Source organism: Pimephales promelas, chromosome 25 (assembly GCF_988280905.1).
Source record: "Pimephales promelas chromosome 25, fPimPro1.hap1.1, whole genome shotgun sequence".
Classification (NCBI taxonomy): domain Eukaryota; kingdom Metazoa; phylum Chordata; class Actinopteri; order Cypriniformes; family Leuciscidae; genus Pimephales; species Pimephales promelas.
The window spans coordinates 624,507-640,556 of record NC_142793.1 but is presented as its reverse complement, the minus strand read 5'-3'; the positions used below and the strand labels follow the sequence as shown (position 1 = coordinate 640,556).

At 38.7% G+C, this 16,050-nt stretch overlaps 1 protein-coding gene across 1 annotated transcript; it reads left to right on the top strand.

The window, feature by feature from the left end:
- The first annotated feature begins 2,766 nt into the window (after positions 1–2,766).
- Positions 2,767–15,882, top strand: cd44b (CD44 molecule (IN blood group) b). The gene is made up of 8 exons (XM_089127807.1): positions 2,767–2,966; positions 9,261–9,429; positions 9,518–9,654; positions 9,736–9,819; positions 10,681–10,971; positions 11,079–11,129; positions 11,945–12,017; positions 14,216–15,882. The coding sequence occupies exons 1-8, from the start codon at positions 2,900–2,902 to the stop codon at positions 14,325–14,327; spliced, it is 984 nt and encodes a 327-aa protein (XP_088983933.1). The 5' UTR covers positions 2,767–2,899; the 3' UTR covers positions 14,328–15,882.
- Positions 15,883–16,050: the final 168 nt, after the last annotated feature.

The following is a 16,050-nucleotide window of genomic DNA, read 5'->3' as shown; positions in this document are numbered from 1 at the left end:
TAAACTTAACCATTAACCGAAGCGTCTCATTAGACGTTAAAGGGTGCCATGTGCGTTGGATATTTACGCTTTTGCAAAAGCGTCCTATATGGCGCTTTGGGATGAGAACGCGTTGAAAATATATGTTATAAAAAAACTTTCACACCCAGGATATATTTAGTTACAACTAGGGTTCCATATTTTATCAAATGTATCAGTTTTTTAGAGTGAAAGGAATGACATCAGATCCGTTAACCAAGAGGTAGTTGGACACTTACAATGCAACAAAATGCACCATCTAGCAATAACCTCTGCTTTCTGTCTCGTGATGGATGACGAGTGAGACACACCAAACATGGAGATGCAGAGCCTTATACATGAAGAAGCCCAGTATTTGGGCAGCTAAAGAATGTATAGGTGTGATCGGCAGGAGAAAACACCGAATTAGACTTGTCCATTACGGACACTGAACTCATTTTGGTGGCCAGAAACTCTGACTTGAGCAGTACACTGATCTTTCTGCCCTAATGCTCTGGTCAGCAGGGCTGCGGTCGCTGTCCGCGGTGCTGAACATGTAAGCACCGCTTTTGACCCTAGTACGGTTTTCAGTGGCATTCCTCTCTGCAATACCTTCCACCTGTCTGCATGTTCTCTAAAATGCAAATTTTCACATATTTGTTGCTTCTGCAAGGACCGAAATCTGTCTGTCCACGACAAACTGACATTGAATCAACGTGGAAATATGACATCGAAACAACGTTGATCTGACATTGTTTTGCTCATCGAATTAACGTTGAACCAACGTCAGACGCGTCATTCTTTCAATACTAACGGAAAATCAACTTGAAATCAACGCGTTGTTTCAACGTTATGAAAGCAAACCAATTTTCGATTTTCATTTAGCTTTGAAGAATGCCGCGTCTGACGTTGGTTCAACGTTAATTTGATGAGCAAAATCAACGTTGTTTCAATGTCATGAGAGACGTCGTTTCCACGTTGATTCAATGTCAGTTTGCTGTCTGGGCATAGACAGGGCTTTATCAAAGAGGTCCTAAATTTGAGTTTGGTCGGGGCTTCAAATTTTTTATTTCTCTGATGTGCATTTCGAGACGTTTGAAGACCAAAACAGGATAAGAAATAGCTTTAAAACCATGTCAGTGGGCAGTAGATTATCTTCCCCTTAGAAGGCTGAGCTTTTCTCAATATGTATACATTCAGTATTACTCTTGTGGCTAAAATTATGAAAACGGCTTTGTTAGTGTTTCTTGTCCCTTCGCAATGACAGTAACATTCAACTAATTATTAAATTACGTTACATGAGTCACGTTGGCCTATTTTCAGTTCAAAATGGTGAGCAACAAAGGAATCCATTCATTGTGCTAAGCTAAGCTAGCGCCGACCCTGTCAAACTAAAACAGTGCATGCACTGAGACAAAAATGCATTTCCACAGATGTCTAAATGTAGGAAAGCCCTATTTCAAAAAACGGTGGAGTGTTCCTTCAAAATTGTGTATGTAAGTTTGTTTCTGTGTTTATAGCTCTCGTCACCATAGCAACGGTAGTATTCACAACAGCAACAGCTCTGCACAGGAAGTGAGAGGAGTGAAGATGCAGGAGGTTATGATGATGAGTGTCATAACAACAACACCGACAACACAACAACACTGATGTCAATGAAGCACTCGAAACTCTACATGTACATGAGCACTTTCCATTTTTCATGAGAACCTATATCAGTTCCCAGACAGCAAACTGACATTGAATCAACGTGGAAACGACGTCTCTCATGACATTGAAACAACGTTGATTTGCTCATCGAATTAACGTTGAACCAACGTCAGACGCGGCATTCTTCAAAGCTAAATGAAATCGAAAATTGGTTTGCTTTCATAACGTTGAAACAACGCGTTGATTTCAAGTTGATTTCCCGTTAGTTTTGAAAGAATGACGCATCTGACGTTGGTTCAACGTTAATTCGATGAGCAAAACAATGTCAGATCAACGTTGTTTCGATGTCATGTTTCCACGTTGATTCAATGTCAGTTTGCTATCTGGGTTGTATCTGATAATTATGTCATGTTATTGACGTGGGTAATGACTGCTAGGATTTGATGGGCTGCTAAAAGAAAATTCACTGTAATACAGTGAGGAGTTCATGTATTACTGCAATGAGAATTTCAGGGATGAAAATAACGTCACAATGCAGCAAATCTTAATCATCACTACACAGGCGTAATAACAACACACGTGACCTGGAAATGTTCTTTTTTGTGAGATTAATGACATCATTTGGTAAGCGGCTGACACATGTAGTTCTCGGAAACTTTGACATTCAACCTTCCAAAATTTGTTTTTCCAACTCCAGTCTGACTGTTGTTCTCCAGAGTTTGATGTTGGTGCACTGCTTATTTCTCGTGATCTGTGAAAGCCGTAGCGTATAGTGGATGAAGTACACTCTAAAAAAAAAAAAACAGCGGTTCAGCGGTTCTTCAGTGGTTCTCTGGGGTGGTTAACATGCTCTATGGCACCTTTTATGGTTCTACATGGCACCATATGAAAAGATAAGTGGTTCCCCTATGATTACAAGCCAATGAACCACTTTTAGTGCTATTTAGCACCATTTTTTAGAGTGTAGACGCTGAGGGGGATTTAGAGGTGAAGGATGCATCAGGAAACATGACAGTCAGTGATGTACAGATAAACAGGTTCCCTTTTCTAAACACACTGAAAGTGAGAGAGAGAGGCAGAGAGCGGTTGAGGGTGTGTTCAAACGTGTCCCACCCTTTTCTCTCTCTCTATTAGTTCTGCACACTGAGATCTCACCTCAAACGGCCCAGCTCTATTACAGCAATCACCCTTCTGGATTGAAGAACAGCCTTGACTCTCGCGGCTCACACAGATTCCCTCACCGGCCTTCAGGATGTGGATGGTGCTGCTCGGACTCTGCTTAGGATTACTGGCCTCATCCAGATCACAGTCGACCACAGGTGAGGAACTCGTCTCTGTATACTGAGTGTGAATGGAGCAGCGCTGTCTGAACGCAGATCAACGGCTGCCGAAGAGAACAGAACCTCAGAGCCAGAAGAGTTTAGGCTGTTTAATAGAAAGATAGGCTGAATAAACGAGAGTGGAATAAGAAAGTGTAATGTTGCTTCCAGACTTTTTGTGTTGTACCGCATATGCAGGAAACGAAACCTCACACCCCCTAAAAACCAGAAAGACTGTTTTCGCAACACTCGCTGGTTACTGTGGTAACATTTTGTTCTAAAGGATGTCACAACTTTAAGTCAACTATTAAGTTGATGGATGAATCTGTGCTTTGCTGCTGCGCTGTATTGTTTCTCATCATTCATGTCTTTTTCTCATCTTAAAGCACCTCTTTTTTGTGTTGAACTGTTGAAATACCAATAAATACCTAAATGGAGAAGCAAATAAAGCGTCAAACCCACAGTCACACCATTTCACTTTGATCTCGCTCACTTTGTGTGGGGTTTTTGAGGTGCTTTATGTAAAAACTCAGCATGATAGATGTCAAATTAAGACGTGTGTGTTGTGTTTGTGTTGTGGGAATGGTGGGAAACTCTTGTTGGCTGGAGAGACATGCTACTGGGCAGCTGTAAATTTCAGCATTTCAAAAGAAAACCAGCGAGAGTCAGTCGAGTTTCAACAGAATCAAAAGTGAATGAAAACGACTGTCCAGATTTTCCTGATTTCTGAGAGCTTGTTCTCAGCCCATCAAATGATTATCCATCTCTCTAGATACGAGTCTTCCTACATCCACACGCTAACTTCATCATCAAGAGAAGAACACAGGACAATTACCATTAGTCTTTAGGCCATCGCCAACAAAGTTGTAAGTGGTGGCTGTGGCTTTAAACGCTTGAACACAATGTGGTTCACAATGTAGAAAAACTGTTGTAGACCTTACGTTATCCTCACGTCACTTACTTGCTTTAGTGACTCTTATGCTTTTAGTTCTAGAAAAAGATCCTATTCCTTCAAGAGTCTTACTTTTTACTGAGAATTTTTGACACTCAAATCAAAGTTTAAGACTATTCATAATCGCCCATTTTTTGGGTCCCATTTTGTTGTGTGTGTCATGGAAACCTATATTTTTTAAGCTCCCGTTCCACCACATCCCAAAGATGCTCTATTGGGTTGAGATCTGGTGACTGTGGCGGCCATTTTAGTACAGTCAACTCATTGACATGTTCAAGAAACCAATTTGACATGATTCCAGCTTTGTGACATGGTGCATTATCCTGCTGGAAGTAGCCATCAGAGGATGGGGACATGGTGGCCATAAAGGGATGGACATGGTCAGAAACAATGCTCAGGTAGGCCGTGGCATTTAAACGATGCCCAATTGGCACTAAGGGGCCTAAAGTGTGCCAAGAAAACATCCCCCACACCATTACACCACCACCACCAGCCTGCACAGTGGGAACAAGGCATGATGGATCCATGTTCTCATTCTGTTTACGCCAAATTCTGACTCTACCATCTGAATGTCTCAACAGAAATCAAGACTCATCAGTCCAGGCAACATTTTTCCAGTCTATCCAATTTTGGTGAACTCTTGCAAATTGTCGCCTCTTTCTCCTATCTGTAGTGGAGATGAGTGGTACCCGGTGGGGTCTTCTGCTGTTGTAGCCCATCCGCCTCAAGGTTGTGTGTGTTGTGTCTTCTTCTCAAATGCTTTGCTGCATACCTCGGTTGTAACGAGTGGTTATTTCAGTCAAAGTTGCTCTTCTATCAGCTTGAATCAGTCGGCCCATTCTCCTCTGACCTCTCGCATCAACAAGGCATTTTGGCCCACAGGACTGCCGCAAACTGTATGTTTTTCCCTTTTCACTCCATTCTTTGTAAACCCTAGAAATGGTTGTGTGTGAAAATCCCAGTAACTGAGCAGATTGTGAAATACTCAGACACCAACAACCATGCCACGCTCAAAATGGCTTAAATCACCTTTCTTTCCCATTCTGACATTCAGTTTGGAGTTCAGGAGATTGTCTTGATTGTCACCCCTAAATGCATTGAAGCAACTGCCATGTGATTGGTTTGTTAGATAATTGCATTAACCCTCAGGTGCTCTTCGGTCATTTCTGACCGAAAAAATGTATGTTTTGAAATGTTAAAAATCACAGCTTCATCGGAATGTTACGAAACTTGGTGACTTTTATGGCATTGGGTATGTGAACACACAAAAAAATTGAGGTCATGATCCGAGCAGGCTAAGTGGTCGTAAAAAAAATAGTCACACTTGTGCTCTTCGGTCAAAAATGACCGACCATAGGAAATGAATGGGAAATTGACAAAAACACAAAAACTTTGAGAATTTTTGTGTGTACAATCTACAAATCGGCCACGATGCAGAAAAAAAGTGCTCAGCATTGAAGGGGTGACACTGTAAAACATCAAGAGTGCAAAACAGACATACCCACCCCTACGCACACACATACACACACACTTTTATACACAAAAACACCAATAAATTGTGATTAAAGAAATCTGTTTTGAATATTTAAAAATCACAGCTTCTTCAGAAAATTACGAAACTTGGTGACTTTTATGACATTGGGTATGTGAACACACAAAAAAATTGAGGTCATGATTCGAGCAATTTAAGTGGTCGTAAAAAAATGAGTCACACTTTTGCTCTTCTGTCAAAAATGACAACCCATAGGAAATGAATGGGAAATTAATACAAAAAAAAATTCTCTGAATTTTTGTATGTACAATCTACAAATCGGCCACAATTCTAAAAAAAAAAGTACACCGCAAGAAAGGGGTGACACTCTACAACATCTAGAGTGCAAAACAGACACACCCACACACATACAAACACACTTTTATACACATACACACCAATAAATTTTGATTACAAAAAGTATGTTTTGAATTTTTAAAAATCAAAGCTTCATCGCGATGTTACGAAACTTGGTGACTTTTATGCCATTATGTATGTGAACACACAAAAAAAATCGAGGTCATGATCTGAGCATGCTAAGTGGTCTTAAAAAAATAGTCACACTTGTGGTCTTTGGTCAAAAATGACCCCATAGGAAATGAATGGGAAATTGTAAAAAAATAAAAAATAAAATTGTGAATATTTGTTTTTTGTCATTTTTTTTATAAGAAATAGTTTTTGAGATTGTTTCAACTAAATATTCTAATCCACCAACAACAACAACAAAAAATGTGTTCATAAACAGCTGGGGAATTCACCTCTCCATAGAGAGCTGTACATGCCATCTAGTGGTTACACCATGATTCTACGCTTTTTCTTTATACTGTAACCAGATGGTGCTAATTTTCTTCAAAAAATATTTTTTTTCTGAAGGCCTAGACTCTATATTAAACTGAAATACTGCGTTAATATTTTTTTGAAGAAAATAATATATATATAGAAAATAATATATATATTTTTATGGCAAAAATAAACCATAAATATTGCATAAATATTAATAAATTCATTTAAATTGTCTCAAAATGCTAAATTAAAAAGAATAAATATTATAGAACAAAAATAAATTGCACTGGTTTTACTGGGATGGAGAAAGTTTCATTTTTAGGTGTCCGGTCACTTTTGACCGGGAAGATAACAAGCGTGACTCCGAAACGAAGAGCACCTGAAGGTTAAATGCAGTATTGGGGAAGCTCAGAGCAAGCATGCAAAACTTGAAACATCGGTATTTTACCAAGAAAAACGATGGGGGAAAATGTATATTGTTTTTATAATTCCTTTTATTCTAAACTGTTTTAATTACTCTAATTTCTTTTGATTATTTTAATGTCTTCTATGTAAAGCACTTTGAATTACCATTGTGTATGAAATGTGCTATATAAATAAACTTGCCTTGCCTTGCCTAATGAGAAATTGAACATGTGTTCCTAATAATCCTTTAGGTGAGTGTATAATAAAATAGGCGATAACATGCTGCCCTGAGGAACCCCTGTATTTACAATAATACTATTAGATTTAAAACATACATTCTGACATGTTGGGGTCTATTTTTTTAATAGTCCTTAATCCATAGAACAAGAGTTGAACTAACTTGTAGTCTCTGTAGGCAATTAGTAATAGACAGATGTTCACTGTGTTAAAAGCAGATGTGAAATCCATAAATAAAATCCTAACAAATGAGTTCAAAAAGTCCAGATGTCCTGTCACTGTATCCAACAGAGTTAAGCTGGCATCCTCAACTCACCATTTTGGCTTAGGCAAACTGGAGTGGGTCCATACACTCAGACATCTTGGTGGTAAGCTCCATCGCCACCACCTTCTCCATGCACTTACAAAGAATCGAAGTGAGTGCCACAGGTCTAAAATTTGCCATCTCCTTGACATGTTTTTCTTTTAGGAACAGGAATAATGGTTGTCTCCTTTCATGCTTTAATTAAAACAGATCAAATTTGTGTTCCGATAATCAGAGTCAGTTTTAATCAATGTGGAAAGTTCGTCCATTTAACGGCAGGTAATGCCAGGAGCCTACTTCCCCGTCTTCTCACCCTGTTCCCGATTCCTCCTCTTTATCCCCAATAAAGAGGAAAAAAAAGAAAAAATAAAGAGGTGCTTGCCGATGCTTTGCTTCAGCATGTTCACAGTGAACATTGTGAACATGCCAAATGTTCCCAAACTATTTTTTTAGAACAAAATCATCTACCACTTCACCACCATCTAAACTGCTGTCCTGAAAAGTTCAGCGGGCGAGATCAAGTCACCACGGAGGAAGTTCTTACCACTCCCCTTAATGCCCTACAGATTCAACACAAATTCCTTTCCATCGCCATTCCTACCTCTGCTGGGGAGAGATAGCCCGCAAGGTGCTCTTCTACCTGGGGCATCCTCACATATGCCTGAATATTTCGAATGTGCTGAGGTAACTACACTAGCAGAATAAGGATTCCTCCACGAGCCTGACGCCTCAGTGTGCAGGTCCAGGAGAAATGGAGAGGGATGCTTGTGATACAACAGGATAGCTCATCCAAACAACCACGAGCGGCATCCTGCTTTACACCAGACCAGTAACAAATCTTCATATCCTGGAGAAGGGGGACTAGCTTGTATTATCCATCTCTTCCTAGTTCCTCAGAACAGAAGTGGATGCCAATAGCATGCAGAGCAGACTTCCAGATCTGGCAGCAGAGCCTCAGGGATAGCAGTCCACGAAAGAGAAACCCCGTTGACGTCTACTGCATTCTCTACGATCTTAGCCGTCACACTACCCGCACGCCGCAGACGCGGGGCCAGAACCATGAGCCGCGGAGGCGCGGACGCTTGGCTATTATCTCGCGCGGAGAGAGCCAATTGGAAGCAGCAATTTCCTCACTGTGAACATACCACAACAACACAGATTATAAATTCATTATGAAGGGTGAACACGGCAATGCATGCGGTCTCACACAGACAAAGCTTTTTCCTGAAGACAACAAAACTGATGATGTGTAATGCAATCGCTCTTTTATACGTATGGGTGCCCCATGTGTCGTCAGCACTACCATGAGCCGGTGGGATTGGTGTGATATCACATGTGCTTCAGACACCAGGTTCCCAACAGTGTCAACATCTGACAGCGGAGGAGAATTCATGGCCAGGTTTCTGGACAAGAAAGCCGTCCTGCTAAGATACACCTGTACATCTTTCTTGAAGCTTCCTCACTCATCGTTCCTCGCCTCCTCCAGGTGCCATTAACAAATTGAGATGTGCTTCAAGATGGCTTTGTTTGATTGGTTTTCCAGGTCACAGCGAGGGAACGAGGAAGCCTCATTCTGAGTATTGAAAAGTGTTCATCTTCTTAACATTTCATTGTTTATTTCCTGGTTTGTTCCCATGGTTATAGACTATGGTCAACTCAGTGTCTTTAGTTCCTCTTTATTCTGTGCAATTATCACCCTGTGTTTAATGTGTGTCGAGTGTTGGTTTTTGTTAACCTTTACACTGTTATGCCTTTTTTCTTCCGGAATGTCTTCATCTTGTATTGTTTGAATAAATCAGCCTGTGATTAGATCCATGACTCGATTACTCCATCCACCCAGCACCGTAACATCTAGACTTGAACAGATAAATGTGAAGGTCCCAAAGCTCTTGACCTTTCTGTAGGTCTCAGTGTTGTCATCTTCCTTCCCTCTTTAGATTCATGCTCAGATCTGCTTTAAAGCTCAGTGTTAGTGTTTTCTTTCTCCCTTTGTCTGTTATGCTTTTCAGAAATGCTTGTGTTCTGGAATGGCACTATGTAAGTATGATTCATTTATTTCCATCATTTCTGTTTGTCTTTCAGCGTTGGGTGCGCGGAGCTGCAGCTATGTTGGAGTGTTTCACGTCGAGGGGAAAGAGCGCTATAGTCTGACGTTTGAGATGGCCGAGAGCTTGTGCGAGGAGTTATCGTCTACATTAGCCAATATGATGCAGGTGACGGAAGCCTATGATGCAGGACTACAGACATGCAGGTCAAACGTCACTTGAGTTCTTCCGTTCATCTGAACATCACCTCATGACTTTCATCAAACTAAATACAGAAATGCATTTTCTCTGCAGGTATGGCTGGGTGAACAGCACAGAGCTGGTGATCCTCCGTCACAGGGCAAATATTCAATGCGCTGGCAACCAAACTGGCATCATCAAAAAGGTTCAAGACCAGCAGAAATACGACGCCTTCTGTTATGATGCTACAGGTTTGATTTGTTCAACATGGTGTACGTTTTGGTCAATGCGTGATCAACTATATTTTTAACAAAACGTTATATTTTAAACAGATTTGTCAGTGAAGAACTGTACAGCTGAGATTAACCCTGAAAGTTCAAAAAAAGCAAATGCCAACCCTACCACAGCATCTACAGGTATGAACACCTTTCAGGAGCTATGAATACATTTCGAATGAAGACACTTTTATCTGAAAGATCTTATACATGTTTTTTTAGCTTTTCCCCTTATCACATGTTTTCTAAATCATCATAAGTGAGGTATTATTAATACTTTAACACTTAAAATTCATCCTGTGAAAACACTTTTGATAGTTGACATGTAGTTACAAAGATACTTAAAGTTGAATCCATTGAAATTAATTGGGTTACTTTTGTTTTGTTCGGCATAATTTTAATAAAGTGATAAGCTGCAGTACTGTTTTGGCATATTCAACATTGATCAAGCATGAGTGACATTAAATGTACATACACAAAATAATATGAAAATAAGTTCAACACTGTAAAAAAATCTTTTCATGATTAGTAATCACAACATTTTTTCTTTTGTCAAATCAAATTTATTTAGTTCAGATAACATATAATTTTGAGTTTCTGATGATTAAATCATTCTCATTCATTGCATTAACTCACTTTTTCCATTTCAATGAACTTGAAATTTTAAGGCAACCAGGTTACTTACTTTTTTAAGTTAAACCAACAATATTTTTTTTACAGTGAAAGTAAATATTTGAATGAGTAATGACATTTGTTTGTGGCGTTGTGTGTTATTTACTGTGCACTGGATGGGGCTGTCCTGCTTTTAAAGTGTGTTGAATAGTCAGCAACACGATCACAGAATATCTCATATTTCTGCAGTCAATAACACTAGTTGTCTAATTAAATCTGTGTAAATATCAATAAGATTACTTACTGACAGCAGGTTGAAAATTTGTCAAAAAAGGACCAATCAATGTTTGGTGTGTATATACTAAATTCTGCATAATTGTACATTTACAGATGTCACAACACACCAACACAATACTGGAGCGGAAGACAATGAAACTTCAACATTTGAAACTTCAGGAGATACATCGGTGTCTACTGCAGGACACTGGACACAGACCAGTGGTGAACCACAGCAGACCACAATAAGCACAGCAGACCACAATGAGACCGACCAGACGCATGATCCAGACCATACTGAGAATACAGAGGAGTCCACAAGCTTTCTACCTAATGCACACACCACAGGGACGGCAGTGGGCGAGAGAACGTCCAGGCATGAAACAACAACAGCTTATAAAACAGGTGAAAGTTCATGATTGAAATGGTTCTTCTCTTGCAAACTCTCATTTTATAAGAATTGTTTCCGTCTCTGATTTCTGACGTGCTGTAATGTGTCTTCATCACTCCAGGACATGTCAGCCCAAATGACCGTTCTTCAGGGTCAGATATGACCAGATCAGGTTAGAAAGCTCTTTATAATATAAATCATGCCCGAATCATTTGTATTTGTCACTGTCCTACCAGCAGTCCTGAGCGCTTGATCAGCTTGTTTGCGTGTTCGGTTGGGGTGAACTCAGCAGGACTGATCCCTACGGTGGCCCAGAGTGCTCAACGCGCCGCAACTGAAGAAAACACATGCAAATTAAGATAATATCTTTATCAGTTTTACAGCGTGTGTGTATATTTGGTTGTGTTGTGAGTATTTGGAGCACACGTGTTGTGAAACTGATAGAGATGTTTTCTCTATTTGCATGTGTTTTCTTCAGTTGCAGTGTGTTGAGCTCTCTGGGCCACCGTAGATCTCCATCCCTAAAAGATGGGGAGAGTGAATGGTGTTTAATACTACACATTTTTAACACTTTTTTCTGAATTCATATATAATATAATCTCAACCACCACTGAAACACTCTATATTATTGTCAGGAGCTGGTTTAGTAATGCATGTCTAACCAAAGCCTTGATAGAAATCAGGACACATTAGTCAAGAAGAGTCTCATGATTGTGGGATTTTATCCCTATGCAATACTGGATTTGCAATACTGGATTTCCCCCCCCATAATGTTTTATGACTGAGAACCAACCAAAGAGCACCAAACAAGTTATTTCCAAGTTGTTTTTTATTTGAGAAGCCTCAAAAGGGAAAAGCATATACGTATATATATAGTCCTGTGAGGTCTTATCGCTCAAATCTCCTGCCAAATTCGTTATGTCATGACCGAACTTATTTAAACAGTTTGTTTGAAATAATATGTCATTTTTTATCATCTTTTTACAGACTGGCTGATCATTTTACTCACGATCTTGGCAGTTCTCCTCATTCTGCTCATCTGTGTAGCAACCAGAAAAAGGTATGTCTTTTTTTAAAGGAGATAGATGTGTTTCTATAGTATTTTAACATATATTTATTTGTACTGTCACAACACCCACACCAACACATTTGTGTTATGTGTTTCTGGGAGTTTTGGCCACCGTGTGCTAGTGTGTACTCCTGAGTGTGTGTAGAACATTAACCTTCATAAAACCTTAACAGCAACTGATTTGGCAACTTTGTCTTTAAGTCACACCAACTGGTTATGGAGCCATACTCGTATACAGTGTGCAAATTAACAGCGAAATAATACGCCATGAACTGTGGTCTACACTCAACTATGGAAGCTTGTTTCCGCCAATGAATAAAAATAAATAAATACATAATTGTGACATTTTATCTCACAATTGCGAGATATAAAGTTAGAATTGCGACACAATATAAAGACACAATTCTTATCTCGCAATTCTGACTTTATATCTCGCAATTCTGACTTTATATCTCACAATTCTGACTTTATATCTCACAATTCTGACTTTATATCTCACAATTCTGACTTTATATCTCGCAATTCTGACTTTATATCTCACAATTCTGACTTTATATCTCACAATTCTGACTTTATATCTCACAATTCTGACTTTATATCTCACAATTCTGACTTTATATCTCACAATTCTAACTTTATATCTCGCAATTCTGACTTTATATCTCACAATTCTGACTTTATATCACGCAATTCTGACTTTATATCTCACAATTCTGACTTTATATCTCACAATTCTGACTTTATATCTCACAATTCTGACTTTATATCTTGCAATTCTGACATTATATCTCGCAATTCTGACTTTATATCTCACAATTCTGACTATCACGCAATTCTGACTTTTTATCTCACAATTCTGACTTTATATCTCACAATTCTGACTTTATATCTCACAATTCTGACTTTATATCTCGCAATTCTGACTTTTTATCTCACAATTCTGACTTTATATCTCGCAATTCTGACTTTATATCTCGCAATTCTGACTTTATATCTCACAATTCTGACTATCACGCAATTCTGACTTTTTATCTCACAATTCTGACTTTATATCTCACAATTCTGACTTTATATCTCACAATTCTGACTTTATATCTCGCAATTCTGACTTTTTATCTCACAATTCTGACTTTATATCTCACAATTCTGACTTTATATCTCGCAATTCTGACTTTATATCTCGCAATTCTGACTTTATATCTCGCAATTCTGACTTTATATCTCGCAATTCTGACTTAATATCTCACAATTCTGACTTTATATCACGCAATTCTGACTTTATATCTCACAATTCTGACTTTATAGCTGGCAATTCTGACTTTATATCTCACAATTCTGACTTTATATCTCACAATTCTGACTTTATATCACGCAATTCTGACTTTATATCTCACAATTCTGACTTTATAGCTGGCAATTCTGACTTTATATCTCACAATTCTGACTTTATATCACGCAATTCTGACTTTATATCACGCAATTCTGACTTTTTATCTCACAATTCTGACTTTATATCTCACAATTCTGACTTTATATCTCGCAATTCTGACTTTATATCTCACAATTCTGACTTTATATCTCGTAATTCTGACTATCACGCAATTCTGACTTTTTATCTCACAATTCTGACTTTATATCTCACAATTCTGACTTTATATCTCGCAATTCTGACTTTATATCTCGCAATTCTGACTTTATATCTCACAATTCTGACTTTATATCTCGCAATTCTGACTTTATATCTCACAATTCTGACTTTATATCGCGCAATGATGTAAACTCGCAATTGTGAGAAAAAAAGTCAGAATTGTGAGATAAAAAGTCGCAATTACCTTGTTTTTTTCATTCTGTGGCGGAAACAAGCTTCCACACTAAACAGCACTTTTGTGTTGCCCTTAGTGTTGATATTCGTCAGTGCTGTGACATGTGCTCTCAAGTGGGTGCAAGAGTGGGTATTAGACAGACCCGAAGCATCTTTAAATCAAGCGCACTTAAAGATCAGTGCTCCGAAAGAATAAATGGACTGTAGTGTCAAGAACCTGATTGGAAATAAATAAATAGAAAATGTTTGGTTTTATAACTTTCAAACTATTGTATTTCTTACAAAAACATTATTTACTGGCAGCTATTTTCTTACGTTAACAGTGTTATTGGGTTTAACTGAATTTGCATATTGTGTTTACCCACAGATGTTGTGGCAAGAAAAAGACTCTGATTATCACAAAACACAGCAGCAGTAAAGAGAACGGTGCGTCCGCGTCATTCGCTCAGGAGCCGGAGATGGTCACACTCGTCCACTGAACAGATCCTCGAGAAACAGCAACATCAGTCTGGAGAACCGAGAAAACATTAGAAGACATGACCAGAGAGAGAGACCTGGGAATGAAAACGAAGATAAGACGCCTTGAAACTGAGATTTGCAATAAATCAAGAGGATTTAAGGATCAGATCTGAAGAACCACCGGCTGTATTTGTGTGTGCGTGTGTGTATTCATTTTATATTTCAGTATTAATTGATGTTTAATTTTACACTAGTATATTTGTGATGAAGTATTTTTTTTCAGAGGCTTTGCCTGGTATAATTACACTGGTGAAATCAGTGCTGGTCAGATTGTTCAGTAAACTCGGGTGTTACCATCCCTTGGTCTCCTGCTGTGCATTTTGCTCTTCAGCAAACCCAAGATAAGCCAAAGTTTACATGACAATGAGCTGACTTTGAACGATATCGGCAATATCTTTTTTTGAGAGAGAGAGAGAGAGAGAGAGAGACCTCCAGGTGTACTGATTGTCTGAAGCCTGTAGAGCAGAGCCGGTAACTCTGGCCCTCGAGGACCAAAAGAATCAAACAACCAAAAGTAGTGCAGGTCATCACTTCAAGAAAGTGAGGAAAAATCCAGCATTGGTGTGTTTTGCACACACACAAAAAATTATCCCATGGAATTTTGACACGTTTGACTTTGCAAATGAGCATGAAAGTCTTTAAAAGCAGCAACTTTAAATTTTGGACCTTCATTATCAAGTTGTTATTAACTGAAAGAGCTCTTCTCTTAACCTCTGTAATTAAACAAACATGATTTGAAATACATTTATTTTATGCTAAGTATTCTACAAATACATTTACATGTACTTAATATAAATACCCTTGCTATATTAAACTGGTATACTTAAAGTCTGCTAAATTGGAACTAATTCTGTACTAAATGCACTTGTGTGCATATGTGTGGGTAGTTTTTTGTTGTGTGTTTCAGAATTTCAGTCTTCATTAAGGAAGATGACGAGCCGGTTCACACTGTCAATCACATTACGCCGCCTCCTTCACACACCCGTATCTCCTCCACGTCTCCAGCGTCTTGCTCGCTTTGGTGGTGCTTGTTCACTTGAGCTTGTCGCTAGACTCCTTCTGTACTGTGTGTGTTTATTCTTTGATTGAAACGTTTGTCACAGTGTGGTAGTGGAGTGTATAGTTCTCACACTCTTCTATCGTCATCACGTTGTGTGTGAGGCTGGGAAGGAGGGAGCGGTTAAGTAAGTAAGTGGCGCACCACATAGGAAATCCTGTTTGTATGAACATTACCACACCCTGTAGGTCTGTTATCTGGTTAGTCGGCGTAGTTTAGTTTGGACGTCTTGACACTGAAGACTTTTCTTTTCTACATTTTTCTTTTGATAGATAGCTTAGCTGATTAAACCTCGTTAGCTTTGTTTTGTTTTATTTATTTATTTGATTTGGCATCTCTCGAGCTCGCCTTCCCACCTTGTTTTTGTATTGTTATTTGTGCGATTTGTTCCTGTTTAAATATTATTTTCTTTTCATCTGTTCACTTTTGGCACTGTACAATAAATTCAAAAGAGAGGAGATTTGACTTGATCCTTTTCTTGTATTGCCCTGACCTTCATATTATATAAAATACACATCTTTATTTAATGTTACACTCCTTTTTTCTAGCCAAACATAAAGAAATCCAAGGGAAGGGAAACATCGTTCCATGTACAGATGCTTTTAGGAGAAATAGAGAAATAGGAG

What these genes read in the sequence shown, in the direction of transcription:
- cd44b (XM_089127807.1), top strand. Translation starts at nt 2,900, where the DNA reads ATGTGGATGGTGCTGCTCGGACTCTGCTTAGGATTACTGGCCTCATCC. An exon ending in AACAACAGCTTATAAAACAG is followed by an intron (nt 10,972 to 11,078) that starts GTGAAAGTTCAT and finishes TCATCACTCCAG; the next exon opens with GACATGTCAGCCCAAATGAC. An exon ending in TGTGTAGCAACCAGAAAAAG is followed by an intron (nt 12,018 to 14,215) that starts GTATGTCTTTTT and finishes GTTTACCCACAG; the next exon opens with ATGTTGTGGCAAGAAAAAGA.